The following is a 25298-nucleotide window of genomic DNA, read 5'->3' on the forward strand; positions in this document are numbered from 1 at the left end:
AGTGCCAAAAGGTGCGGTCATTGGTTGTGTGTGTTTTTTCATTCCTTGTTATCTCTGGCATTTTATTAGTTTTGCGTGCCAGAGGATCATATTTATTTCGAATACGATGATCGGAGTTGCAGAATTGGCAAGCGATATTTTGTCTATGACCTTTCAATAAATTTTTTCAAATATCCTCATTACGGAATGTTCTTTCTACGCGTTTGGTTTGCGAAAATACAAACTCAAAAAAGAAAACGAAGCGTTGCCTTACGAACGTGTTCGCTTCTTTATTCTCCGCTAGTGTCACACTGTGTCAATTCATTTTAAGACCGATCACATAATTTTCTGGACATCCAGTTAGACAGTCGATTGGTTCGCTGCTCGATCCCGTTTTGTGCGCGACTAATGAGTTGGCAAATCGCCCGAGACAACATTAGCAAACACCCCGCACACCAACGCGCGTTCTGCACGCCCCATTGCGTTGATTAAAGATATCAGCAAACAAACAAAGCAAGAACAAATTTAAATCCTTCCTGCTGTGCTTAGATGGCGATGTGCTCGCGACGTTCTCTTCCCAACCGCACCAGGATATTCGCGCGCTCGAATCTTCCCAACCGTTTGGCAGGCAAGATTAACATTTTGCAGAAGACAAAAAAAAGGCAAACTAATGATCGCGAGATAAAACCGGCTACGGGTAAAGAATGTCTAAAAAAAGGCCCCGAATTTATGCATCTGTTCCCGGCCCGGTACCGATCCGGGAATTTGGACACGGGACGGTTGGTGCTTTTGGAAACGGCACAAAGTAGGCTTTGCTGAGCGCACGCGCCCGTAACATAGGTGATGAAATTTGGCGCATAAATTTGGCCGAATCGTGCCATACCGGTGACGGGGGGGTTGATTTTTTGGTTTTTGCTGCTACGGTGTTGAGAGGCGATATTTATCTATCCCCCCCCGGTACCGAATGGCCCAACCGTTTCGGTTGGGGTGATTTCTCTTGTTCTAGTTTTTGCTTTTGGTTTGGTGCTGAACTCGATACCAGTTTATTGGAAATTTTCGATAAATTTCAAATTGTGTCCAATCTCGTCACTGGCGGGATGGGCGGTGCGGGCAGCTTGCAGGTAGGATTTAGCCTTTTGATACTGCTTCTGGCGGGCAACGAGAACGGCCATGTTGTTCAGTGCCGATGCGTGGGATCCATTCGCAGCGATGCAGAGACGCAGGCAGCGCCGCGCTAGGTGAATGTCACCGGTTGTCTGGGGGAGGAAATGAGGGAAAGCATAGGGTTCGGAAGTCATTAGAGGGGAGCTTGAATTTTTTAGAAATTTGTCACTCAAGTTAAGTGATTAGGATTTAATATATACTGGAATTTAAGTGTCTAGACAATTTACTCTCTTTCTGTTGAGAGACTTTTCACTTGTACTTAGAAAAATTGATTTGAATGTATTAGATTTTTATTAGATAAAGATAGTATTTATTTTTTTTAGTATATAAATTTCTAAAAAATCCGGGTCAGTCCAGGGCGGTCCGTTGGCCAAAGCGATAGCCTCGCCGCTCTTCTCATGAACCGAGGATCAAATCCCATTCAGAACGCCTCCCCGTATGTAGGACTAATATACGCAGGAGGCAAGAAGCCATAGCTGGCACATCAGAGGCTGGGAGAAAGGATAGGCAGTCCTGCGTACGAGAGGAGCTCCGGACGGGATTCTCTAACGCAACTAACATCGGATCACCATATTGTCAACATGGTCGAACTTGTAGTAAGTAGGAGAAGCTCTCTTCCAAAGATTTTGTGAGAATTCAAAACCTGATATAAATTGGCTATCACCGTGGAAGCTCAAATTATTAGGTAATCATCGAGGAATGTACTGATCAACCAGGACGCTATACGTTGAAGACGATATACATAAGTTCAATGATTCAAGGAATCATTCATTAAATACACAAACCCTTACGTCTCAAGCTGCACTAATCTCAAAATGAATGTACGCAGAATGTAATTCAACTTAAAAACCCAAAGAATTGGAATATCCAACATGATCTTCTTGCAGCTCTTTGCAATGCTAAAGAAGAGTGACAGTAGGATAGTAGGATAGTGATAAGGATCGGATGCAAAAGATGTGTTTGTGATGTCTATCCCAATATTGCTGTCCTTTTAGATAAAAGAAGCAATGCCTTTAGTGGCCTTCAACAAATCTTAATGATTCTAGGAACAAGTCTTAAATATTCTTAGTCGAGGAAGTTGGTAATTTCAATACATAAGGTCAAGTTACTGTAACTGTAAAGAGCTTACACTTCAGGAGATACGAAATGAACCCAAAATTTGAGAGCGATACAATTTTCCCTGAAGAATTTAAATTTTTTCGTCCTAGAAAGAGACGAACCTTCAATGTCTACTTACCAGCGCGACAAAGCTCAAGTTGTAATACACGTCCGCCCGTAGTTCGGTCGTCGTTGCCATCCTTAACGCTCTCTGAAAGCACGGAAACACCAGATCCAACTGTCCACCATACAGACAGCAAAGACCAATGTTACAGTACAACTCTGCACTGTGCGCACCCATCGAAAGGATGCGCCGGTAGTACAACAGTGCCGTTTCCGGTTGATTCGCGTAGAAGTAGCTTACAGCAATGCATGCCAACGCTTCCGTGTTCATGGGGTCCAGAGCCGAGATTTGTCTGTATCTCCTCACAGAGGTTGTCAGATTACCCACCAGCTCCAGTATGCGTGCCTGTTGCGTGAGCAGACTAATCTCGTTCGGTTGCTTCTCCAGCCCCTGTTTGCACACTTCCAGCGCTGCCGTTGGTTGATCGATCTTGACGTAGATCCGTGCCAACAGCAACACCACATCCGGATGGTGTAAATCTTGCAACGCAATCCGAAGGTACGGTTCCGCCTCACGGGGACTTCCGATGGCGATTAGGCAGCGTGCTTTCTGTGCATTCCACCACCAACCGCTACTGGCGTCCGTCAGCAGTTCGGCTGTACGGCGGCGTGCCAAGACAGCGTCACACAGTGCCATCGCTTTGCGGATATCTCCCTCGTGGTAGTAGAGATACTGAAACAGTGGTTTCGAGAGTGAATCCCGCTCGGCGTACTTGTCCGGATGTAAGCGAGAGATGTGAAACAGAGGACCCGTTGGATCACCAACGGCAAACATGGAGGCTGACCCGAGACGAATGTTACGCGCAGAGCCTCCGGCAGTAGTTCCGGCCGCTGTACGAGATCCTGTCCTGAGGGCTGTTTTGTTGCCCAGCGTGGATGCGGGTCGTTGAAGAGAGAGTGTTCCAGGACGAGACTGCAACGAGAAGGAGGAAAAAGAAAAAAGCGAGAGGAAGTTAAGGGATTGCCAGGAGCGCCATGTTTAATATGATTTTGATTACAATGCCGGTAATTGGGCGACCAGTTCCGGTACGAGGTCGATTCGCTGCGGTGGTAGTACCGGAGGTGGTGGGCTTAGCCATCGCCGTGCGGATGGAGGTACCGGGACGGGGTGCGGTGGCGATTGTCTGCGTGTCCAAAATATCCTCTGCCCAAAACGGAATCGCATGCATGGTGGAAAGGGAGGAACAGTAAAAAATTGCAATCAAATTAAATGCTTACAGTGTTGGATGATTCGATGAATGTAATTATGGTTGGACAATTATTTTGCTCCCCATTTAGTTTCAGTTTCTTCCTTCACGTGTTGGTGATCGAACGATTTCGTTAAATGCGTGCTGGATTTGATTTAATAGATACTTAGTGAGATGCAAGCAGTTTAGAAACAGAACGATTATAAAAATAAGGGATGGTCTTATCTTGATGGTTTGATGTGTGGTGGTTTTTAAATGTATATATCAAATTATCATGAAGTAATGGGGACTACAGATGCTGATCTGTATTCTGCGTCAGTTTTCATCGAATATTTCCTAACCTACGGTACTTCTTCTTCTTCTTCCTTGGCACTACATGCTCGAGAGGTCTCGGCCTTCCATTTCTGGAACTTCTTTCTATGCCTTGATTTTATTCGTAGCAAAGTAGCCAGCCCCCCGTACGGGAAGGACTATGCTATTGTAGTGTTAGAAAACCTAGCAATGGCAAAGCTGTTCCTCGTCTAGATCTAGAAATCTTCTAGTCACATCTACAACATCCTAAGGATAATACATTTCCGGGAAATATTGGTTTCGCATTGCCCCAACACTTAATGTCTAGTGAATCTATACTAGTTGTCCCAGCTTTTTGTCTGGTCAGTGCTTATTTGATAAATGTGTTAATCGTAATCCTAAATCAAAAAGGTCATTTCCCTAATCGAAATGAGTTAAGACATCGTAGCCGAGTTAAGCTGATCTCGCATCGAAGACGACATCGCAGCATGGGCTAAAAGACGACAACGCAGAACGGCATCGAGCATCGAGAATCTGCAACGCAGCAGAATGCACCGAGCAAAGCGATGACGACGAAGACGCCGAGCAACGCGACACTGGCCACGCGCAGACAGCTCCAGAAAAGGACACCGCTGCACGTGGAGAGCCAACGTGGCCAAACCGTGGGAATCATCGTGGGTTCCCGACAGTAGGGCACAAGCTGGGCGATGATAAATCAGTTGTAATTAGGAGTTCGAAACGATAAGTCGAGTTGTAAAATTATCTCTAGGTTTAATAAAATTTTTTTTATGACCAAACGGTTATAAGAAAGTTTAACTGGCGCCCGAATAGGGACCTTTGGTGAGGAAAACCCAAGTGTTGTGAAGTGCAGTAACCGCGTTAGTGCTTGAGTTACGCCGACATAGACATTCGGAAGTCTATCCCGATCGCCTGTGAAAAGTGAAAACAAACTGATGTGCAGTGAACTTTAGTGACTGCGTTAGTGCTAGTGTCACAAGTGCATAGTGCAGAAGTTATCGAACACTTTAGGCAGCCGTGCGAGTTGGTACCAGAGTAGCCGATAGTTGCCAGCAACAGTCTATCGGAGGAAAAGGATTCTGCCGCCGCACCGAGAAGGAAGACATCACCAAAGGATTCCAAAACCAGCCCCGTCAGAGGAGGTGAAGAAAATCAGCCCCGTCAGAGGAGGTGAAGAAAGCCAGCCCCGTCAGAGGAGGTGAAGAAAACCAGCCCCGTCAGAGGAGGTGAAGGAAACAGCCCCGTAAGTGGAGGTGAACAATGCAACTGTTAATGTAAGTAATAATATTAAACATATTCACATCCGATAAAAGTGAGTGACAAAATCCGTGAAAATCGTGTGTCGGTATACGTGTCGATTAGTGTAATTCGAAATTTTGAAGTGAAATTCGTGAAAAAGTTAGGAGATTAGTCAAACTGGAGGAATTAGTCCAATCACTACGACAATTCTCAGTTTCAATAAAAGAGAAAGATAACGAAGGAAAAGAGAGTAATTACGAAATGGAGGCATTGATCAACAGAATCGCAGCCCTAGAGGCACGATTAGAAGAGAACAATATAACGGACGATTATAGAGATCCTCCACTATTTTTCGTAAAAAAGGACGGCAGCGCCATAAACCCGGAGACTTTCGAGAAGATCCCAGGTTTGGTGAAAGACCTTCCCGTTTTTTGTGGAGATCCAAGCGAACTCAACAGCTGGATCAGCGACGTTGATGGATTGATCAGGTTATACGAAACTACTCCTGGTCATACAGAAGAACAGCAAAATAAATACCATATGGTATGCAAGTTTGTTCGACGAAAGATTAGAGGAGAAGCTAACGATGCGTTAGTCGCATCGAACGTAGGGATCAACTGGAATAACATAAGGAGAACGCTTATCACATACTATGGAGAGAAACGCGACTTGGAGACGCTCGATTTCCAACTAATGAGCGCACACCAAAAGAGTCGATCTTTAGAGACGTACTACGATGAAATAAATAGACTGCTTTCGCTAATTGCGAATCAGATAAAAACGGATAGCAGATTTGCCCACCCAGAAGCCTCAAAAGCAATGATAGAGACGTACAATAAAAAGGCAATAGATGCGTTTATCAGAGGTCTAGATGGAGACGTATACAAATTCATAAGAAACTACGAACCGACTTCTCTAGCAGCAGCATACAGCTACTGCATAACATTCCAGAATTTGGAATGTAGAAAATTACTAACAAGACCAAGACAGGTAAACACACCCCCATCAGCACCAAGGAACCTAATACCACTCCCAACTCCCCATCCACCACCACGAGTATTTCAAAACCACCAAAGACCATTTATGACAAACAACACAAGACCACATTTTGGAATCAACCAGCCATTCCAGAATCATGCAAGAAATTTCCAGCGTCCAGCTTTTTATCAACCAAATCAGACACGACCAATATTTCAACGATCAAATTTTAACCGACCCAATTTCATGCAACATACGAACCAATTCCGCGGACCAGAACCGATGGAAGTTGACCATTCAATTAGGTCACAACAAATTAATTACGCGAATAGGCCCAATTCATCCAATGTAAGGCCTATGAAAAGACAACGAGCTTTCAACATAGAAACATTTCCGCAAGAAGGAAATCCATATGAAGACGAAACTGAAAGTCAGGCGTCATATGAACGATACATGAGAAATGTAGAGAAACAGGAGAAAACAAACAACACTTCATGTACAGCAGAACTAAATTTTTTAGAATGAAGTCTGCTTTGCCCTATTTTATATATCATGGTAAAGCAGGACAACAGATAAAAATTTTAATTGACACAGGATCCAATAAGAATTTCATAAACCCAAAACATGCGAAAATCTCACATGACGTAACGAAACCCTTTATCGTATCATCAGTAGGAGGAGACTTGCTTGTCACGAAATATTCACAAGCTAAAATATTTGCCCCTTATTCCGATGTAAATGTAAAATTTTATCATCTACAAGGACTGAAAACTTTCGATGCCATTATTGGTTACGATACCATCAAAGAAATGGGAGCATTCATAGATGCCAAAAGAGATTACTTTATTATAAAAGATAAAATAATACCTCTCTTACTATACCCGTTACAGGAAATTAACAGGATCGAAATAAGAGATCAACATCTTAACAACCAAGAAAAAGGAAAATTACATTCATTCCTTAACAAGTTTCAAGATTTATTTCAGCCACCTGACGAGAAATTACCATTTACAACAAAGGTTGAAGCAACCATATCTACGGATGACACCGAACCAGTTTACTGTAAGTCATACCCATACCCCTTGTCTCTCAAACATGAAGTGGAGACACAGATAAAAAAATTACTAAACAATGGTATAATTCGACCATCCCGCTCACCATATAACTCACCTGTTTGGATTGTACCCAAAAAGGCTGATGCATCTAACGAAAAAAAGTATCGACTTGTGATCGATTATAGGAAACTAAACCTAAAAACTAAGAGTGATAGATATCCTATTCCAGACACGTCAACAGTTCTTTCGAATTTAGGAAACAATAAGTATTATACCACACTTGATTTAGCATCAGGCTTTCATCAAATTCGTTTGACAGAAAAAGATATCGAAAAAACCGCTTTTTCAATTAACAATGGGAAATATGAATTTTTACGACTACCTTTCGGTCTAAAGAATGCACCTTCTATATTTCAGAGGGTCATGGATGATGTTCTAAGGGAACATATCGGAAAAATCTGTCATGTCTACATCGACGATATAATAGTCTTTGGAAAGACATTTGATGAACATTTGAAAAATTTGGAAATTGTTTTGAACACATTACGCGAAGCCAATTTTAAAATACAACCAGACAAATCAGAATTTTTAAGAACTGAAGTTGAATTCTTAGGATTCATTGTCTCAGAACATGGTCTGAAACCAAATGAGAAAAAAATTCAAAGCATACAAAAATATCCCGAACCTAAAACTATCCGAGAGCTTAGAGCATTTCTAGGACTCTCCGGCTACTATAGAAGATTTGTTAAAAATTATGCTGCTCTAGCAAAACCTCTAACAAAACTCTTAAGAGGAGAGGATGGCCAAGGCCACTGTAAAATTACAAAAAATCAATCAAAAAATTTTCCGATTAAATTTGACGAAGACGCCACTCGCGCATTTAAAACTCTCAAGGAAATTTTATCATCCGAAGACGTTTTAGCGTACCCCGATTTTGATCATGGTTTTATATTAACCACAGACGCGTCCGACAAAGCAATCGGAGGTGTTTTATCACAAAAAATCAATGGTATTGAAAAACCAATAACGTTCATATCCAGAACATTATCGAAAACGGAAGAAAACTATGCTACCAACGAGAAGGAAATGCTTGCTATAGTTTGGGCTTTACATTCCTTGCGCAATTACATATATGGTGCAAAAATAACAATACTAACAGATCACCAACCTTTAACATATGCAATGTCGCCAAAAAATAACAATGCGAAACTAAAACGATGGAAAGCGTTCATCGAGGAACATAATTATGAGTTACGCTACAAACCTGGAAAAACTAACGTTGTAGCGGATGCGCTATCAAGAATCCAAATTAATTCTCTAACACCAACACAACATTCCGCTGATGATGATAGCAGTGAATATATACTGTCTACTGAAGCCCCCATTAACGCTTTTCATAACCAACTAATATTTAAAACAACTAACAATTCGTCCTATGAAATGATGACGCCGTTTCCAAAATTTAAAAGGCATATTTTTTGTGAACCAGAATTTACTAACCAATATTTAACAGACAAACTAAAAAGATTCCTCAATCCTAACATTATTAACGGTATACTAACCGATGAAGTAACTATGGGTCTTATTCAAGAAGTGTATAAAAATTTATTCAATCCGAAAACAATGCGATGTAGATTTTCTCAAATACAAGTTGAAGATTTAACAAATGAAGAAAAACAACTAGACGAAATTAAAAACATTCATAATTTTGCACATAGAAATTCGAAAGAGAATTCATTACAATGCATTAAAAGATTTTATTTCCCAACGATGAGAAAAGTAATAGAGTCATTTGTAAAAAATTGCGAAATTTGCAAAATGGAAAAGTATGATAGGAAACCACAACAATTTATACCAATAAAGACTCCAATCCCCAGATATCCAGGTGAAATTGTTCACATTGACATATTTGCGTATAACTCAAACTTGCTGTACCTTTCATCAGTAGATAAATTTTCCAAATATCTCAAAGTAAGATTCATCAAATCAAAATCTATTGCAGATATAAAAGAAGTAATGCAAGAACTTTTATATGATTGGAATTTACCAAAACATATCGTAATTGATAACGAATGCACATTTGTTTCAAATGTCATAGAGCAAATGATTAAAAATCTAGGTATATCTATTTTTAAAACTCCCGTAAATCGTTCAGAAACAAACGGTCAAATCGAAAGATGCCATTCAACAATTCGTGAGATAGGCAGGTGTATCAAGGCACTAAACCCAGAAATCACAGATAAAAATTTAGTGCAACAGGCTGTATACAAATACAACAACACCATTCATTCGTTTACGAAAGAGACCCCCAAAAACGTATATATCGGAGAACAATCGGAAGAAATGTCGTTTAGAGACAGAGCGTTATTAAGAGAAAAACTTGATAAAAAATTATAAAACTATTCGAAGAGAAAAATGAAAAGATGAAAGATAAGAAATATAAAGACTATGAACCAAATCAATATGCGTACGAAAAGAGGAGAACAAATAATAAACGAGATAGTCGTTTCAATATGTACAATCCTTATCGCTATTTCATCGATAGAATCGAGTAAAATTAAGATACATAATGTAACAAATGATCCATTAGCCATAATACCGATAGGGAAAGCTAAAGTACAAATTGGGTACATTAGAACAATTCATCCAATAGATTTAGCCGATATCAACGAAACAATAGAGAAAACATTGCTAGATAGTCCAAATGGAATTTTTACTGAACCTATCGACAATTTAATTAGAATAAAAGCTAGCATGCTACAGGACACTTTGGCGAAAATCAAACCATTTGTGAAAAGGCAAAAACGATGGGACACGATAGGTAAAGTTTGGAAATGGATCGCCGGAACTCCTGACGCCGACGACCTACATGTCATTAACTCCACAATGAACTCCCTGATAGCAGAAAGCAACAAACAAATAATAATCAACCAAGGTTTCAACGACAGGCTGAAACAAATAACTGATGTCGCTAACCAAGTCGTAAATATCGAGAACGAACGCTATGAGTCATACCAAGTAGAAAATCGAAAACTTATTCTACTTCCCAACATAAATATGTTACAAGAAAAATTGGATGTCATAGAAGACGCTATACTGTTAGCTAAACACGGGATTCCGAGCAGTAAGCTACTATCCCTTGAGGATCTGACCTCAATAGAACAGTTCCTTGAAAAGAATAACATTAAATACAACACACCGGAAGAATTGCTAAGGCAATCAACTGCCCAAGTTGCAGTAAATGAAACTCATATACTATACATGCTAAAGTTCCCCAAACTATCTCCAAAAATCTACGAATACGACTATATCGATTCGATAATACAACACGATGCACGTATAATCGTCACACAGAACTATATATTACAAAATCAAACCCACGTATATTCCATGGCAGAGAAGTGCCAACAACAAGAAGACGTTTATATATGTCCGCAAATCGGCATACAACAACCCACAACATGCATTCAACAAATTGTGAAAAGAGAAGATTCACAATGTGACTACGAAAAGATTTATAGCCAAGGCTTCATAAAAAGAATCAAAGAAGACACAATACTAATCAATGACGTCATAGCAGAAATCGCATCAAACTGCAGCAAAATGAACCAAGTACTGAACGGTTCCTACGTCATACAATTCGAAAATTGTAACATCATCATTAATGGAGAAATTTATTCAAACAATGAAGTCACCATTCCTGGTAAACCATTTAAGTCAACAACAGGAATTAACATTGACAAAGGCGAAATCAAACATAGACCGCCTCTTCAACTGATACAAAACCTCACAATAGAACACAGAGAAAAGCTAAAAAGTATCAACCTACAAAACGACTCCTTGAGATGGAAATTTAACATATTTGGAGGAACATTTGCGTTAATATGCATATGCGCATGTATAATATTTCTATTCTTCCAATTCAAGAGAACTACAGTAAAAATAGACATGACTCAAGCGAAACAACTCGAAACCTTTGTCAGCCGACCTATCTCGTTCCACGCAGCAGCGAGACTTTGAGGGCAAAGTCACTTAAGAGGGGAGGAGTTAAGACATCGTAGCCGAGTTAAGCTGATCTCGCATCGAAGACGACATCGCAGCATGGGCTAAAAGACGACAACGCAGAACGGCATCGAGCATCGAGAATCTGCAACGCAGCAGAATGCACCGAGCAAAGCGATGACGACGAAGACGCCGAGCAACGCGACACTGGCCACGCGCAGACAGCTCCAGAAAAGGACACCGCTGCACGTGGAGAGCCAACGTGGCCAAACCGTGGGAATCATCGTGGGTTCCCGACAGTAGGGCACAAGCTGGGCGATGATAAATCAGTTGTAATTAGGAGTTCGAAACGATAAGTCGAGTTGTAAAATTATCTCTAGGTTTAATAAAATTTTTTTTATGACCAAACGGTTATAAGAAAGTTTAACTAATGTTTTCAACACATTATCTCTAAAATTGTTTTATCGATGCATTCCTACTTCTGTTGGTAGAGCTTTGAATAGAGAAATTAAATATTTGTTTGGTATTTACAAGTTCCTGTTAGGACCTTTTATTATCTACCATCGAACCCAGATCTTCTACAGGAATTGTAGCTCAATTTAGAAGTAGCCAAATTTACCTTCTCTTTTCTGAAAGGTGAGCTTAGGAAAGATTTCATGTTTTGCGACAGTAGCTTTTAAAAAAACTATTGGTTGCTATAATCATGCTTGCTGGCGTGCCTAGGAGAGAGGACTAACTTTCCTTGATTCTGGCGCTTAAGTCGAGCAGAATGTTGTCGATGGCTTGTTCAATTGTAACCTTTAGAGCATCAGTAGTAATTAGCATAGATCTAGGATTAGAAAAAAACTTAACTTCTCCATCAGAATATAATTATCGTATGCTTACTGTTCAACCAAATGTGACTTTCGGGGAATGCCAAACCACTTTCTGAACCTCGTATTTTTACACGTGTTTAATTTTATAAAATCTTATCAACAAACACTCGACGTTGAATATGAGCGTTAAACTTAAGTGCCTAAATAAAAATCTTCATGCGTTGTTAAATGGCATAATTCTTCATGGTAAAATGGAAAGAGACACTGTAATCATAATCTAATATGTCCCAATTTACTGTTAAATATTGGTTCAAAATGGCTTCTTTTTTACAATAACCTTAACGTCATACAGTAAAACAATATTCAACTGTCAGCTACAACCAATGACGTCCGCGGAACTTAATATCTCACTGTACAAACACAGAAAAAGTGTTTGAAAACCATTCGCATTCATAAAGCTCACTTAGTATCCTCACAATCTCCTAACCCGTGCCATGGATCGCAAACAACAAACCACACGAACAAACCAAGCTAAAAGCCGGTGGCAACTTTCGGGAGGTAATTTGAAAGATTATGGAAATGACTTGGCCAACGAATTGCAAATCTGCAACCATGCACGCACGCACATTCCTCGCACCCCACCGCTTCTCTTTCCAAACCCCTGCGGGACAAACGGTACACGGATTGGCTGCTGGAATCGAAAAATTCCGGCCACACTCGGGCGGAGGGTGGACGAAACAGAAAACAACAACAATGAAAAACAACACACAAAAAGTGACAACAAAAAAAACGGGCCTGCATTCCGCCGTGAATCGCCGTGGCCTTAAAAAAATCGAAAAGCTTCGAAACGAAAGCGCTCCGGTAGCGGCCGAAGGAAGATAGTTGCCGGAGGAAAACAGAACGCAAACGAAACAACCACCAAAATAACACCACCAGCTCCTCCGACAGGCGAACCGGCAGGGAAGACAGTAATGTGGGGTATGATGAAAGGAAAAATACGACTTTTCAGATTGCTACTGTGCAGTGGTGTGTCGCTCGTTGGGATGTTGCTGCAGTTTTTTATGTGGTTGTGTGTAGGCCACATCTGCTGCTGTTCAGGCTCGAGGGCTTTATTTTTATGTTTCACGCAAAGGAGCGACTATTACGGAATTGGGCGGAATGGGCGACCGGGCAAAGATTTTGAATGGTTCAAGAATGAAATGGCAGCAGTATCGCCTGAAAAACTGAAAGCTGATGCAAACTGCAAAGAGGTGGCAAGCAGTGCAGCAGCGGTAGCAGTAAAATTAGCTGCAGCATCCAGCACGGTAGCAGCACAGGACATTAAAGGAGCTGGCAAACACGAAGACGAAGATGGGTCGCGGAAGATAGAGAAGAATGCAAGGAGATAAGAAACGAGCGCAAAACAACGGCCAAGGGAAAACGCAACAAGAAGCAACCAAATATATGTGCCAAGTATAGAGCCTTCCCCGTACAGGCAAATGCAGTCTGTACGTGTGCAGCCTTGAGAAGGAAAGACCGACCCAGGGCTGGGGGGGGGGGGGGGTTGAGGAAAATGAGTGGAAAGTGTAATACTTCTCTTGTGGACTCTTCCCCAATTCATGGAAACATCACACTACTGGGTACGCGTAACAAAAATGAGAAGCACCAAAAAATATGTATAATAATAATCAAGATAAAGGATGTGCATGTGCATAAATAAATGCAACGTGATGGGTTCAGGCGGCGGAAAGGCGCGGTGGGTTAGAAGAATGAAGCGAAAAACTTCCCCCCACGGTGAAGATGGGGTGTGCTCAGCAAAACAAAAAAAAAAAAACGGCAACCGAAAAAATGTGGCCAAGAAAGAAGGAATGCAAGCAGGGCAAGAAAAAGTAAACGAAGGATGGATGGGACACGAGAGGGATAATTCATACACAGGGGCAGAGGGAGAACGAGAACTGCCATGAAAAAATCCCTCGAGGGCATCGGAATACCACACCCGGACGATGGTACACCGGGACGCTGCTGGGGTGCGAAAGTCTTCGGGGCTGAACTCTTTTTGGTTCGCTGTTCGTTTGCTTGCTCCGGAGTTTCCTAGCGAAGTTTTGGTGGGTTATTTTACACAACCACAACAACACACAAAAAAGTGGGGTCCTACCCAGGTGACTGGTTAAAAGCTTACAAAAAAAGGTTTTTAAAAACGCCACAATTTGAAGTTATTTTGCTGCTCTAATCAAATTTGTGGTTCAGCTGAAGGCGCCCAAAAGTATGCAATTTGCAACGCATATTCCTTTCTGCTTAATTCAAACCGTCCAAAAAAGCTTCTTATTTATATCTTTTTTTAGTGGTGTTTTACCACCTGGGTCAACCTGGGTAAGGAAGCCTGTGCAACGTTCCAAAATTCGTCCCGAGCAGATACGCACACGGCGCACGAACGTTTCCGTAAAATAAATGACCGAACAAAACAGGCGAAAATCGAACGTACGACCTACCCGCCACATCGTCGTCCGCCTCGATATCGTCGATGTACACACGCTGGGTCATGGAGCGCATTTTCAGCTCCCAAGGACCTTGATGAAGGGCATTATGCTGCAGCAGACCGTTGCACACCTCGATGCACTCATCATATTTCCGTCGACGGAATAATGATATGGCAGTGAAGAAATTGTCCATTATATAATTTGCTCTCGTGCGTTTCTGCTCGTATGTGTGTGTTTGGGCTGTGCTTCGAAATGTTCCTCTTTTTTGTGATTCGGTTTTTATTCCTTATTCTTCGTTCCACACAGCCCGTTCACCGGTTGTGCCTGTCAATGCTGGAGGCTCTGTCCTTTGCTTTGCTTCCGTTTCGTTCAAGAAGCGTGGTTTTGTTGTTGTTACGGTATGAAATTTGGCTGGCTGGCTGGCTGGCTGTTTTTTTTTCCGAGGAGTGATGCGATGTTTCTTCTTATTTTTTAATTTTCGTTCTCAGTTCTCAGTGGGCGGAAACCTTGCGATCCTGTCCGATCCACACCAGCCCCGGCCGCACACTCACGAGAGATGATGACCGTCTATTTGGGCCGGGTTTTGATTGCATCAATTGCTAGGTAGATAAAGGATATCGCGGGGATTGGATATAAAATTGGTATACTTTGTAGAAATAAAATCCCTCCTTTGGTCGCCCGGGTTATAGCGGCTGCTGAGGGGATGGAATGTTCGTGCAAATTTGTAGAACGATTATCGTTTGCTTCCCGACGTTCCCGTTCCGTCTTCGTGTGTCGCTCTAACTGCCTTGTTTTTTTTTGCTTCTTCCCTACACTACAACGTGCTGCTCATAATTATAGTGTGGATGAAGTTTTCGGTCGAAGAAATGCACAATAATTGCGTGGCACTGGGTTTAAGCACGGTTATCTTATTATTCACATATCTGGGTTTTGTTTTGCTTTGTTGCAATATAATGTTACTGATTTTTATAACTCTTTCAGCTGGCACCGTGTTTTGCCGAACTAGAGGCTAGAGAATGTTTTGACAGTTTGTTTTCGTTTTCGATGGCGGCGAGATTACCATAGCAACGGTTTGTTGTTCACTTGTTTTTAAGTTTGAAGTCTGTTCTTCGCTTAGGGTTGTAGTGGTGTACGTGCTCAGGAGAAAAAATAACTAAAACAAACAAAACAATGTTCTGTCAAGTGCCAATTACAACCCCCCAGACAAAAAGTGATCTAAAACGACTGAGAGCCCCTAATTTTGTGTCATATCCCCTGAAATTAGGACCGGGCTGTGAGAATGTGTGAGTGAGCACGTGCAGCCATATTGTATGCATGTGTTAGTGATATCGGTTTGGTTTTGGACGGCTCCGAAATAGACGATGGTCTAGTTCACATGAAACATTTTTTGTATAGGCAAGGTTTATTGTCAAATTGGTTTACTCCGGCACGGTAGCGTTCGGTTATTTTGATACAAAATGGATGGATATCAGTATCGGATTTACTCGGCCCGTTTCACGATACGCGTACTAATTAGCTGCTGGGGTTCCGAGTTCCCTTACTTGCTGGATTCACACATATTCCAAATTGATAGGGCCCCCCGTATGGCTTTCTTAGGGCCCCGATTTTCATTTCTCTAATGGCCTCGTATAAGCAATCCGCCACTGGTTCCGCGTTGGTTTCCAATGCGATCACGAATGGTTTTCCACTGCACTTTAACACTCACAATACACAATACACAATACGGGAAAAGGATCCAGAAGCCTCCAAACGATTGTATTTAGCTTCGAATTCACGCTCTGCCTCTTCCAGAAAACGACGGCGCTTTCGGTAATGAGTTGATCTTGACGACATTTTAATATATATCCGCAGAAATATTGCTTTTCTAAAACGAAATCAGAATTGGGGTTAGTTCAGTTTGGCTAGTACTTTGGTTCTGTGCCGGCATCGTAAGTGTGAAGTATTCATCGACGCACCAATACATACCAAAACCGCGCATGCGCGTTAAATCACCGTGTACATACACGACTGGTTGAATCGAAAACGGCTGTCGATGATACAGAAGAGCAGAACAGAAGACCAAAGCCAATACGAGGAAAAGAGAACGCACTATTGCGAATACACATTTGTGGGCCAAGTAGGGTGAGGAGTTCAGGGCCTAGCCTCAAAGTGATCTAAAATGTCTGGTGGGAATGACAAATAAAATAATAATTTTTCTTTATAAAATCGTAGTTTTTTTGTATTTATATGCTTTATTTCTTGTCAGGTATTTTAATGTCCAAATTCATGCTTTTGTATGTCGTCGAAGGTTGGTATTGAAGAAGAAGTATTTTTCAATAGAACAAGTGTTTCCATGTTTTACACAAAACTGGATTCGGCCAAAAGATTTTTTTATCGTTTATTTATAGAGGCTTTGGGTCTTTGAGACCTCGTTCGCCTCTAATTGTACCAACAGATATAATCTGGTTAATATACAGGCCTTATTGTTATTATATCTCATTTTGTTTATTTTTTTGAGGTCTTTGGGTCTTTTTATTAATCACTTTCCTTACCATTGTGCATTAAACAGATACAACAAACTTTCATGCAACGACAGAAATAATTTATACATCTTTGCATTTAATCCGCGCAGTCGAATAAAAATAGTTGAAATTAATATGAAATTGTTTGAATCAAACAGAAAATCAAAAAGCTCCTTTCTAAAAACTAATCGCTTTAACGATTGATATGATTTTTCAAGTAATAAAATGTTATAAGAGGATACTTGTGTTAATAATGATTTGTCGAATACTTTCCGCTTGCCATCGCTAATCTAATGAAAAGTCAACTACCAGGCACCTCCACCACGTTCATCACTATCTTCCTGGAAGTATAGCTTGATGGTAATTCAAAATTGGACCTTTTATTCACAATCTTTGATTATCATTTTTAATTCAATGCTAAGAAATTTGCAGCAATTTATGATAGAAATACACAATTTTTTAAGAAAACAGTGGGGGAAGGCAACACAAAATCCGTTTATCGTTCAACCGTTCCACTGATTCATAAAAGGCTTGATGCATTTTTGAAATTAAAAATCGCTTTGGTTGTCCCTACCCTCTTGCGAGTTTAGTTAAACAGCAAAAGCTAAAAAATAGCAATTTTTATGAAAATGAAATTATTAGGTCACAATCAAAATCTTCTCCCTAACATATTGCAACCTAACACATAATTGCATACATTTTGGGGCAAAAGTGATTTCAAATCGTAGAGCGACATCTGTTGGGAAGCTTTGGTACCTATTGCGCTCTTTGGTACACATTTTTCTCGCTAGAGGCATTACCACCATACAGAAGAGAAAATGAGCGCGTTCAATTGTACAGGGCTCTTCTCTTTTGCCTTTCATATTGGCTTAAACAAATTAGGCCTTTAAAAATTAAGAAACATACAATGGTTAAGTCCTCAGAGAAGTTATTTATGATTTTATGTAGTAGATAATTTTATAATTAAAAACGAATGCTTAGGCTTTCTTGTAAAGTCTATTACTGAAAATTGTCTATAAAATATTGTAAAAGCCAATTACATTATATTTGTTTTAACTGGGTAACATTACTCCAAATGGAATTGTGAGGAAATTAATTCGGCAATTGCAATTTAATGCTGCGTTCATTTGAAGCAAGTCTATAGCCATTCTACCATAATAATTTTAAAAATGAGACCTATCAGATTACTGAAAACGCTTGAAACGATTCTTTGAAATGTCATCTCACATTTACGCTCCGCCGACGATTGCAGCGATAAACAGAAAACAATAAACTTAGACAGCCGAACAAACTTTTCCAAGCATAAATTATCCCACTACCCACGTGTGCCTACCATCCTCGATTCATCCAGTGGGATGAAACGAGTTCATCAGATATCATAACCAGAATGACAAAAATTTGAGCCTGTTTTTTTTTTTTGGTTTCTCCTCTCTGATGCATCTGAATCCACGTTTCCAACAAGCATGAAGTTTGATGAAAAATTTTCACATCGCGTCCCGTGAAACGGTTTCGGTCTGGAAAGACAAACTTTTCTTCAACCTACTCAGCCGCGACAATGGCCAAACCGATTGGGTCACCTCGAAGCGGGGCCTGTTTTATCTAGCCTTGCGCGGGTTCGAGTTTATTCACCGTGACCGTGAAGCAAAAGCAGCAGAAGCAAGTTTGTTTGGTGTGGTTGGAAATTGCAAGGGCCTCCTGTTTTTTTTTGTTCTGCTGGAAGTATTATTTCAAATCTACGAGAATGCATTCAAAGGCAAAGACTGTGCCATGTTGGGCTGAGACAGGCAGAATGGTGAGGGAGGATGATGATTTTTCGGCCCTCCCTTTGCTCGTCAAATATTTTACGCCTCGTTTAACGTGAAAACTTTGATCAAACAGGACGTGCGCGTCACAGGCCGGCCGGTTGTCGGATAATGCTCTTGTGGATCTTTCGTGGTCATGTTTTGTGTTCCAAATATCGTTTTTTTTCTCCTTGCTGTGGGAGGGATGATTCTTTGAAATCTCAAGATGACACCAGTCTGGCTTGTGCTTTTATTGTACCTCTTTCTTTTTTTTGGCTGCCCTCAACCCTGCTTATCGCTGGCGGGGACGTTAAGTGGCGAATAAATGTCGCACTACTTCTCAGAGAAGTTTTTGTCTTACCGAAGAAATCAAACGTTAATAATAAAAACTGCTTAACGCGAAGCAGAAAATCCGTCAACATGTTCAGCGCCGAACCTTGAGCGTCTTCCACCATTGACGCGGGAGCTATGACACAGATTTATGAAAAGCTTACCCTTTTTTATGAATGCGTGGATGGAAGGGAAAAAACCACGCACTCCACGAGCAGAATCTAGATAGAACGAAGAATTTCGCGCTTCACTTTCGTTGATGAAAGGACGAAATAAATCTGAAACTGAGACGAAAAAAATACCACGCACACGAAAGAGGACTGCAAACGCAATAAACAAACGGAAGACCATCAAAGAGTGCAGAAAGCACGGCCAGAAGCAGGCAAAAAAGTGTGTGAACAAATCAGACAAGATTGATCGGAATCGCTTCCACTAAAGGATGCTGCGCTGTTTTGCTTTTGTTCCGTTTTGCTTGGGCAGCTTGTTTGGTATCTTCATTGCCAGATTTCGTCCAGCCGTTTTTCCCTGCCATTGGGCGAAGAAAGGGATCGAGAGAAAAAAGGTACAAAATTAAGAGCTCCATCAATAAGCAATCAACCGAATCGGGCTATTTGGTCAGGGGTTGGCAAATGTGCGGCTCGGCAAAGGTTAAGGATCATAAAAGAGGGATAGTTTTATCGCGAAAGCTTTTAATTTTATTTTACAACAACTTTGTTCTAGAGTGTTTTAGCATCTAATCGAGTGAATGCATTGTGATAGGCTCGGTGGGTCCAATCCGACAGTTTCTTCTACGCTCTATTATACTCCACTCTATTTCCAATTGACTTTTCCGAGTTCCATCTAAGTGTATGGCGAGGAGCGGACTTTTGATCTTCAGCACAGACTGTTTATCACTAATTTTAAATATTTTTTTCAATGTTTTTATTTGCGCAAAAAGGGTCTTGCCAGTGCGCAGAAACTTTCAATTGTTTCCAGCAATGTTGGATGGGTTTATCTACTTCGGTACTAATTCGACTCCGTTGGCTTTGTACCAGGCTGCCTAGTATTCTTCACTAAATGCACTTATGGCAATTCAGGACAAAACCGTGCTGGGTTACAAACGGGTTGTACCAAGCATTCAAAATTCGCAAAAAGAGTTAACAAACTATTGCTTTTTTTGCCTAATTTTCCGTAGAAATTGTCTTTTCGTTGGCATTTCAAACTTTGTCCAGAGCGGACTGTGTGGCACTGATCACTTGGAAGTTAATCCATGTAATCAAATTTTAAGTAAGATTCATTATAAATTTTAAAACAAACCATTTTTTCGCACATAAGAACGGCTTGACCGTATTGTTAGATTCAGTGACGGATCATTCTAGGAGCGGAAGGAGCAGCAGATCTGGGTCTGGTCGGTTAGGGAAACCTCGTCGGCGAGGGAAATTTTGTTGTTTCCCTTTAATATCACAATAAAAGTGGCCTCAACTGCCATTCCACTCGGGGCCTCCAAATTTCTTGACCCGTCTCTGGTTAGATTCACATATTGAAATGTACTTAAAAAACACACTTAACATCATTTGTTTAAAATTCATAAGTCAATAGCAACATCACATTCCTACCGGAACACAATTCAAACAAAAATATTGATATTTAACAAAGTGAATCAAACTGAATATCTTGTGTTGAAAGCGTATCACGCTTTACCCATACACAAACTCGAACTTGTCAGGTCGAAGGTCTCAAAAAGTACTCTCTTAAACTACACCTGTTTACAGTTACAGTCGAATCGCTCACCGTCACCGATTCACATCTCATTACCATAAAGCCAGGCTACATGATGCGAGATGCCAAAAATAATTTTCTAAAAAAGTGTGGAGGGGGGGGGGGTATGCGAAATCTATTCGTCAAAAAGATTTCGCCTCCTGGCGCTGAAATCTTGGAAAGGTTTCGCTTCCCTCTAGCCCTCTTTGTTACTTTCTGTGCGTTGCCATGGTAATTTTCGGTTGAAGAGAGAGATAGCATAAAGTGCTCTAAACAACGCGGGTAGATGAGCCGAGATGATTTTGACGGAAAAATTTCGCAAATCCTCCCCTTTTAACCGAAATCTTTTAGGCATCTCGCATCATGTAGCCTGGCTTTTATACTCTAGAATCTTGCCAATACCACCACAAAAAAGAATCGTGTTCATTCTTGTGTTTCCACGACTCGAATCTTTTCCTGAATTTTTCTGGTACCTAAGAAAATACATCGGTACTTTCTACTCAACGAAAAAGAGTAAGAATAAATAAAAATACTCTTTCCCCAAAGCCTTAAACGTAAACCTTTAATTACACCTTTAATAAACAATCCTCAGCACGAGTTGTCAAAAGATTCGCACAAAAGATTCGTGTTGTCCGCCAAAATAGGATAATCATTTTTGCTCGAAAACATTCGCCGAATCTGCACGAATCCACAAATACACTGAAACAAAGATTCGTTGTCAAGGAAGATTCGCGGTAGAATCGTATTGCGTACAGCGACCTATATAGGAGCAATAAAAAATCCATGGATATCGTCATGTGATTCCATGGTAACGGCAATTGATTTGGTCATCATGTTGCACATTCAAGCAGTTCGTGAGTCGAAGCAAACGGTGAGCGATTCGACTGTAACTGTATTCAGGTGTAATTAATTTGATTTATCCCGCTTGAATGTTCTGGTGATATTGCGTTATAGCCTTGTATAATTTAAATTAATAAATAAAAATTTATACATACCAAATTATTAACCAATATTACTATTTATTAATGATAAATAGCAAGGAGTTGCCGACCACTGACCCGTAGTATGCGACTCAGGAATCGGGAGTGAATTGTGTTTTTTGAGTTAGTTGTTGCTTCGTAAGAGAGAAAAAAAGCTTTCCCTGTGGCTTAACCGAACGGGTTGGTGTATTAATATTTGTAGTTCTTTTTTATGATTACTAAACTTATCTCCGGCGGATATCCATAACATTCGCTAGTAAACAAAACCTCTAAAAAAAAAATAATGTACTTTGGCAGTGAAGATTGCATACTTTAAGGAGCGTTTTTTTCTACCAAACTATTGTACGTGGTAGACATCTGTTTGACATCTTTTTTCTTTTTCCCGTGAAAAAATAGCCAGCTGGCGTACATGCGTAGCCTTGTGACATATCATCAAAAGATTTTCTCACAATCACCATCATCATCATCTCGTGGCAGAAGACCAGATAGAAGTGGTTTCGGGATCGGAAAGTAATGGATTTCGGGCATTTCCCCGGCGGCTTACGGGATCGATTCGAGTAATGAGGACGATGGACGCAACGATCGAACCGAGGGAACCCCCAGTTCATCAATCTCTGAATGGCAACGTTACACAAAAGCACACCAAAGTTGGAAGCAGAGGGGGTGGCCGAGGTTCCAGCACTTGACCGTGTCCTTGCGAACGGAAGAACGATGCGATTATTGTGCTGGGAGTAACTTAAGCCAGCTTGTAAATCTATTGACAGTAAGATTGAGTTTCTTGAAGCTTCACTTTCTCTCTTTCCCGATGAACCCGATGGGTTAAGGAACAATTGGGGGTAATGTTCTAGGTGTAAACAAGATTTTCCATCCGCCCGAACCATCTGCTTCTGCCATTGACATCTTGAGCGCAAAAGTTTTGCTCCTTCGAAAATAAAGCAATTAATCTACTGCAAACATGCGCTTCGCCGAAGTTCATTACTGGGATCTCCGATCTGGCAGCGCGTTTAAAGCGCGTTTCCGATGAGATTACTTTCGATATCGGTTACGGGTAGCAGCTTGATTTATGCTGCCGAGCATTTCTCGTTCAGCTTTTCAACTTTTCCAAACAGCAAACAGTACTTAATTATGCCATTGGGATTGTTTTGATCCGTACCCGGCAGAAGTGGAGGTTGGATGGTTTAATTTAGCATGGACTATTTTCACTCCTACCGTGCCTTCGAACACGTGGCGTGCGAACGATGCGAATGGTGTGGTGGTGTGGTCAGTGTGTATGTGTGCTGCAAAGAGAGCAAAAGTTGCTGTGTGCCTTTGATTACTTGCTCCCATTGCTCGTACAGGGACCGAGGGCCGTTCAAGCATCATCGAGCATCTTCAGGAGTTTGGTCAGGAAGATGCTCGACTGCCTGCATCAAGGCTGGATACGGGAGCGAACGGTGGAGGTGCACTTTTCATGATCATCACCATCAAGTTGTAGTGTTTATGGCCAGATGGTGCCACCCATCGCTGGACGCCGGCCGTGTGCATTCCTATGGCGGTGGCTTTTCTGCAGTGAGTTAATTGCATTTCTTCATTTCAGTGTGTTCGGGGTGTTTTGCACCGAAAAGGAACGAGCTTTCGAGAAGTCAACGTTGGACTGCAGGACAGCCCATGTGACAGCATTAAAGAACAGCAACATAATCATAATAAGTTGTCGTTTGTTAAGGGACAGTGCAACTTGATCCTTTCACAAAAGCGCCTACAAGTTTGCAATTTTCATGACAAAAACACACCTTCTTTGGACATTTGCAGGGTGTTACGGTTTTTTAAAGAATTTATTTAAAACTTTCTTCAACCTCGTTAATTGGGCTGTTATTTGGATAAAAAGGTGTCACGTTGCTGTGCATTGTATCTTTTGCCTCCCTCCTAACTGAGCAGTGAGCGATTTTTCTTTCTCAAATGTTTCTTCTATCGTCAACGTTCTGATGCGGGGAAAATTTCCCTCCAACCCGTATGAGTTATGCAATCAGCAACTGAAATCGCACCAGTACCAATTGTGTAGGTTCATTTTAGCCAGACGCCGGTGGGCAAAAACAATGGGGACATTTTTTAAATGTTTCTTGAGGGGACAGAATTGGATTGGATAAGATTTAAAGTGTATGTTTTGTACTTTGGAACGGAATGGGGGTTTCAAGCAAAATAAGTGAGATGATATGTTTCAGATGTTCGGACGTGGTGTGGATACATTGTAGGGAATGCTTTGAGCTTCGTTTGAGCGCATTTCAAATGGTTTTAGATTTTTTCAATAGAAATAGTATTTCAGCAATGTCAATTTATATGCCAAACTTAAATATTAAAGGGAAATCATACAATCTTCGAAGGGCTATAACATATCTTGAGTATGATTGTTAAAATATAAAAGAATTAAATATGCATAATTCTACAGGTAGTAGCAGCGGAACGTATGGAAAGTGTACCAGAGGGACAGGTGTGCCTCTCAGGTTTTTTTCTGTAAAAATTAAATTAGGCAACCAAGTGAGTATACAAAATTGTTCCTACCTGTGACTGTATATAGTGCATACAATGTCATACCAATATTTAATTTTTTCATCTATTTTATGCAGCGTAGTTGAGCAGCAACATAGAAACCCACTTTATAAAACAAAAGTTCCACACACTTTGCGCTATATTTTTTTAGTGGTGAGCTGAAAAGTGTAAACATTGTTTTAGAGATTTTTAACCGTGTCCGTATTGACCATGCTAGGAATAGAATTATACGCGGAGTATTCCATCTCTAGTTTACAGGATTGAGGCAGTCCGCTGGTCGGTCTTCACACGGCAGGATCGTTGATCTAATCCCACCAGTCCGCCACCTCATACTGACTGACTATCCAGCTACAGGTACATTAAATTACAAGGAGCCAGAAACGGCTGGTCGAGACCTTTCGACGCTGAAGTACCAAGGAAGAAAAAGTTTACCAAAAGCTGTAAGATGCGTACTTTGAAACAGATTGGGCCCCAACAAAGCAGGCCAGCAGACAGAACGTTCTTAGTACGTTCCATAAAACGTTAGTACGGTCCATTTTTATGTTTCGTTACAAAACACAGCTTAAGTTTAATAATTTTTTAAACATTTTTTAAATGCCAAGCTTAGGTGAAATGTATTTTTTTTATTTATGAAGGACTGTTTGCTAATGTGAATTGTAAATCATTTTCTGAATTGCTTGTAAGCAAAGAGGGCCATCTGTGATGAATGAAAAAAAAAAAAATTCTAAACATTTGACAATACGGCGTCGAGCCGTAGTAGTAAATTTATAAAAATGTCTATTCATTTGTTTTTTGGAATTCATTAGTAAGTGAAGAATAAATGTAAATATTCACTAATACAGTAATAAAGTTATCAGAATTCTCTCTTTGGAGGGTTTGATTTTGAATGAGCAAAAAAGCATAAAACTGGACTTTGGTATTGTTGTTTATTATTATAGAGTAATAAGGACCTCAATGTCTTTCTTATAACGCGATGAACATCGAGCTTGCACAGATCAACTACAGCTAAAGCTACCAGAGCAGGGACAGTGAGGAACATGC

The 25298-nt window shown here is 40.7% G+C and overlaps 1 protein-coding gene and 1 long non-coding RNA gene across 2 annotated transcripts; both read right to left on the minus strand.

Moving 5' to 3' along the window:
* Positions 1-252: 252 nt before the first annotated feature.
* On the minus strand, positions 253-15488 carry LOC118513282 (tetratricopeptide repeat protein 8). The gene is made up of 4 exons (XM_036058849.1): positions 14418-15488; positions 3363-3508; positions 2381-3277; positions 253-1235 (listed from the first exon to the last, which is right to left on the minus strand). Exons 1-4 carry the CDS (start codon positions 14596-14598, stop codon positions 1023-1025), a joined length of 1437 nt encoding a protein of 478 aa, XP_035914742.1. The 5' UTR covers positions 14599-15488; the 3' UTR covers positions 253-1022.
* A 298-nt stretch (positions 15489-15786) lies between these two features.
* On the minus strand, positions 15787-16571 carry LOC118509814. Its single transcript, XR_004905943.1, has 2 exons — positions 16371-16571; positions 15787-16269 (listed from the first exon to the last, which is right to left on the minus strand). It is a non-coding gene; the product is annotated as an uncharacterized LOC118509814 (long non-coding RNA).
* Between the last annotated feature and the right edge of the window lie 8727 nt (positions 16572-25298).

Source organism: Anopheles stephensi, chromosome 3 (genome assembly GCF_013141755.1).
Source record: "Anopheles stephensi strain Indian chromosome 3, UCI_ANSTEP_V1.0, whole genome shotgun sequence".
NCBI classification, from domain to species: domain Eukaryota; kingdom Metazoa; phylum Arthropoda; class Insecta; order Diptera; family Culicidae; genus Anopheles; species Anopheles stephensi.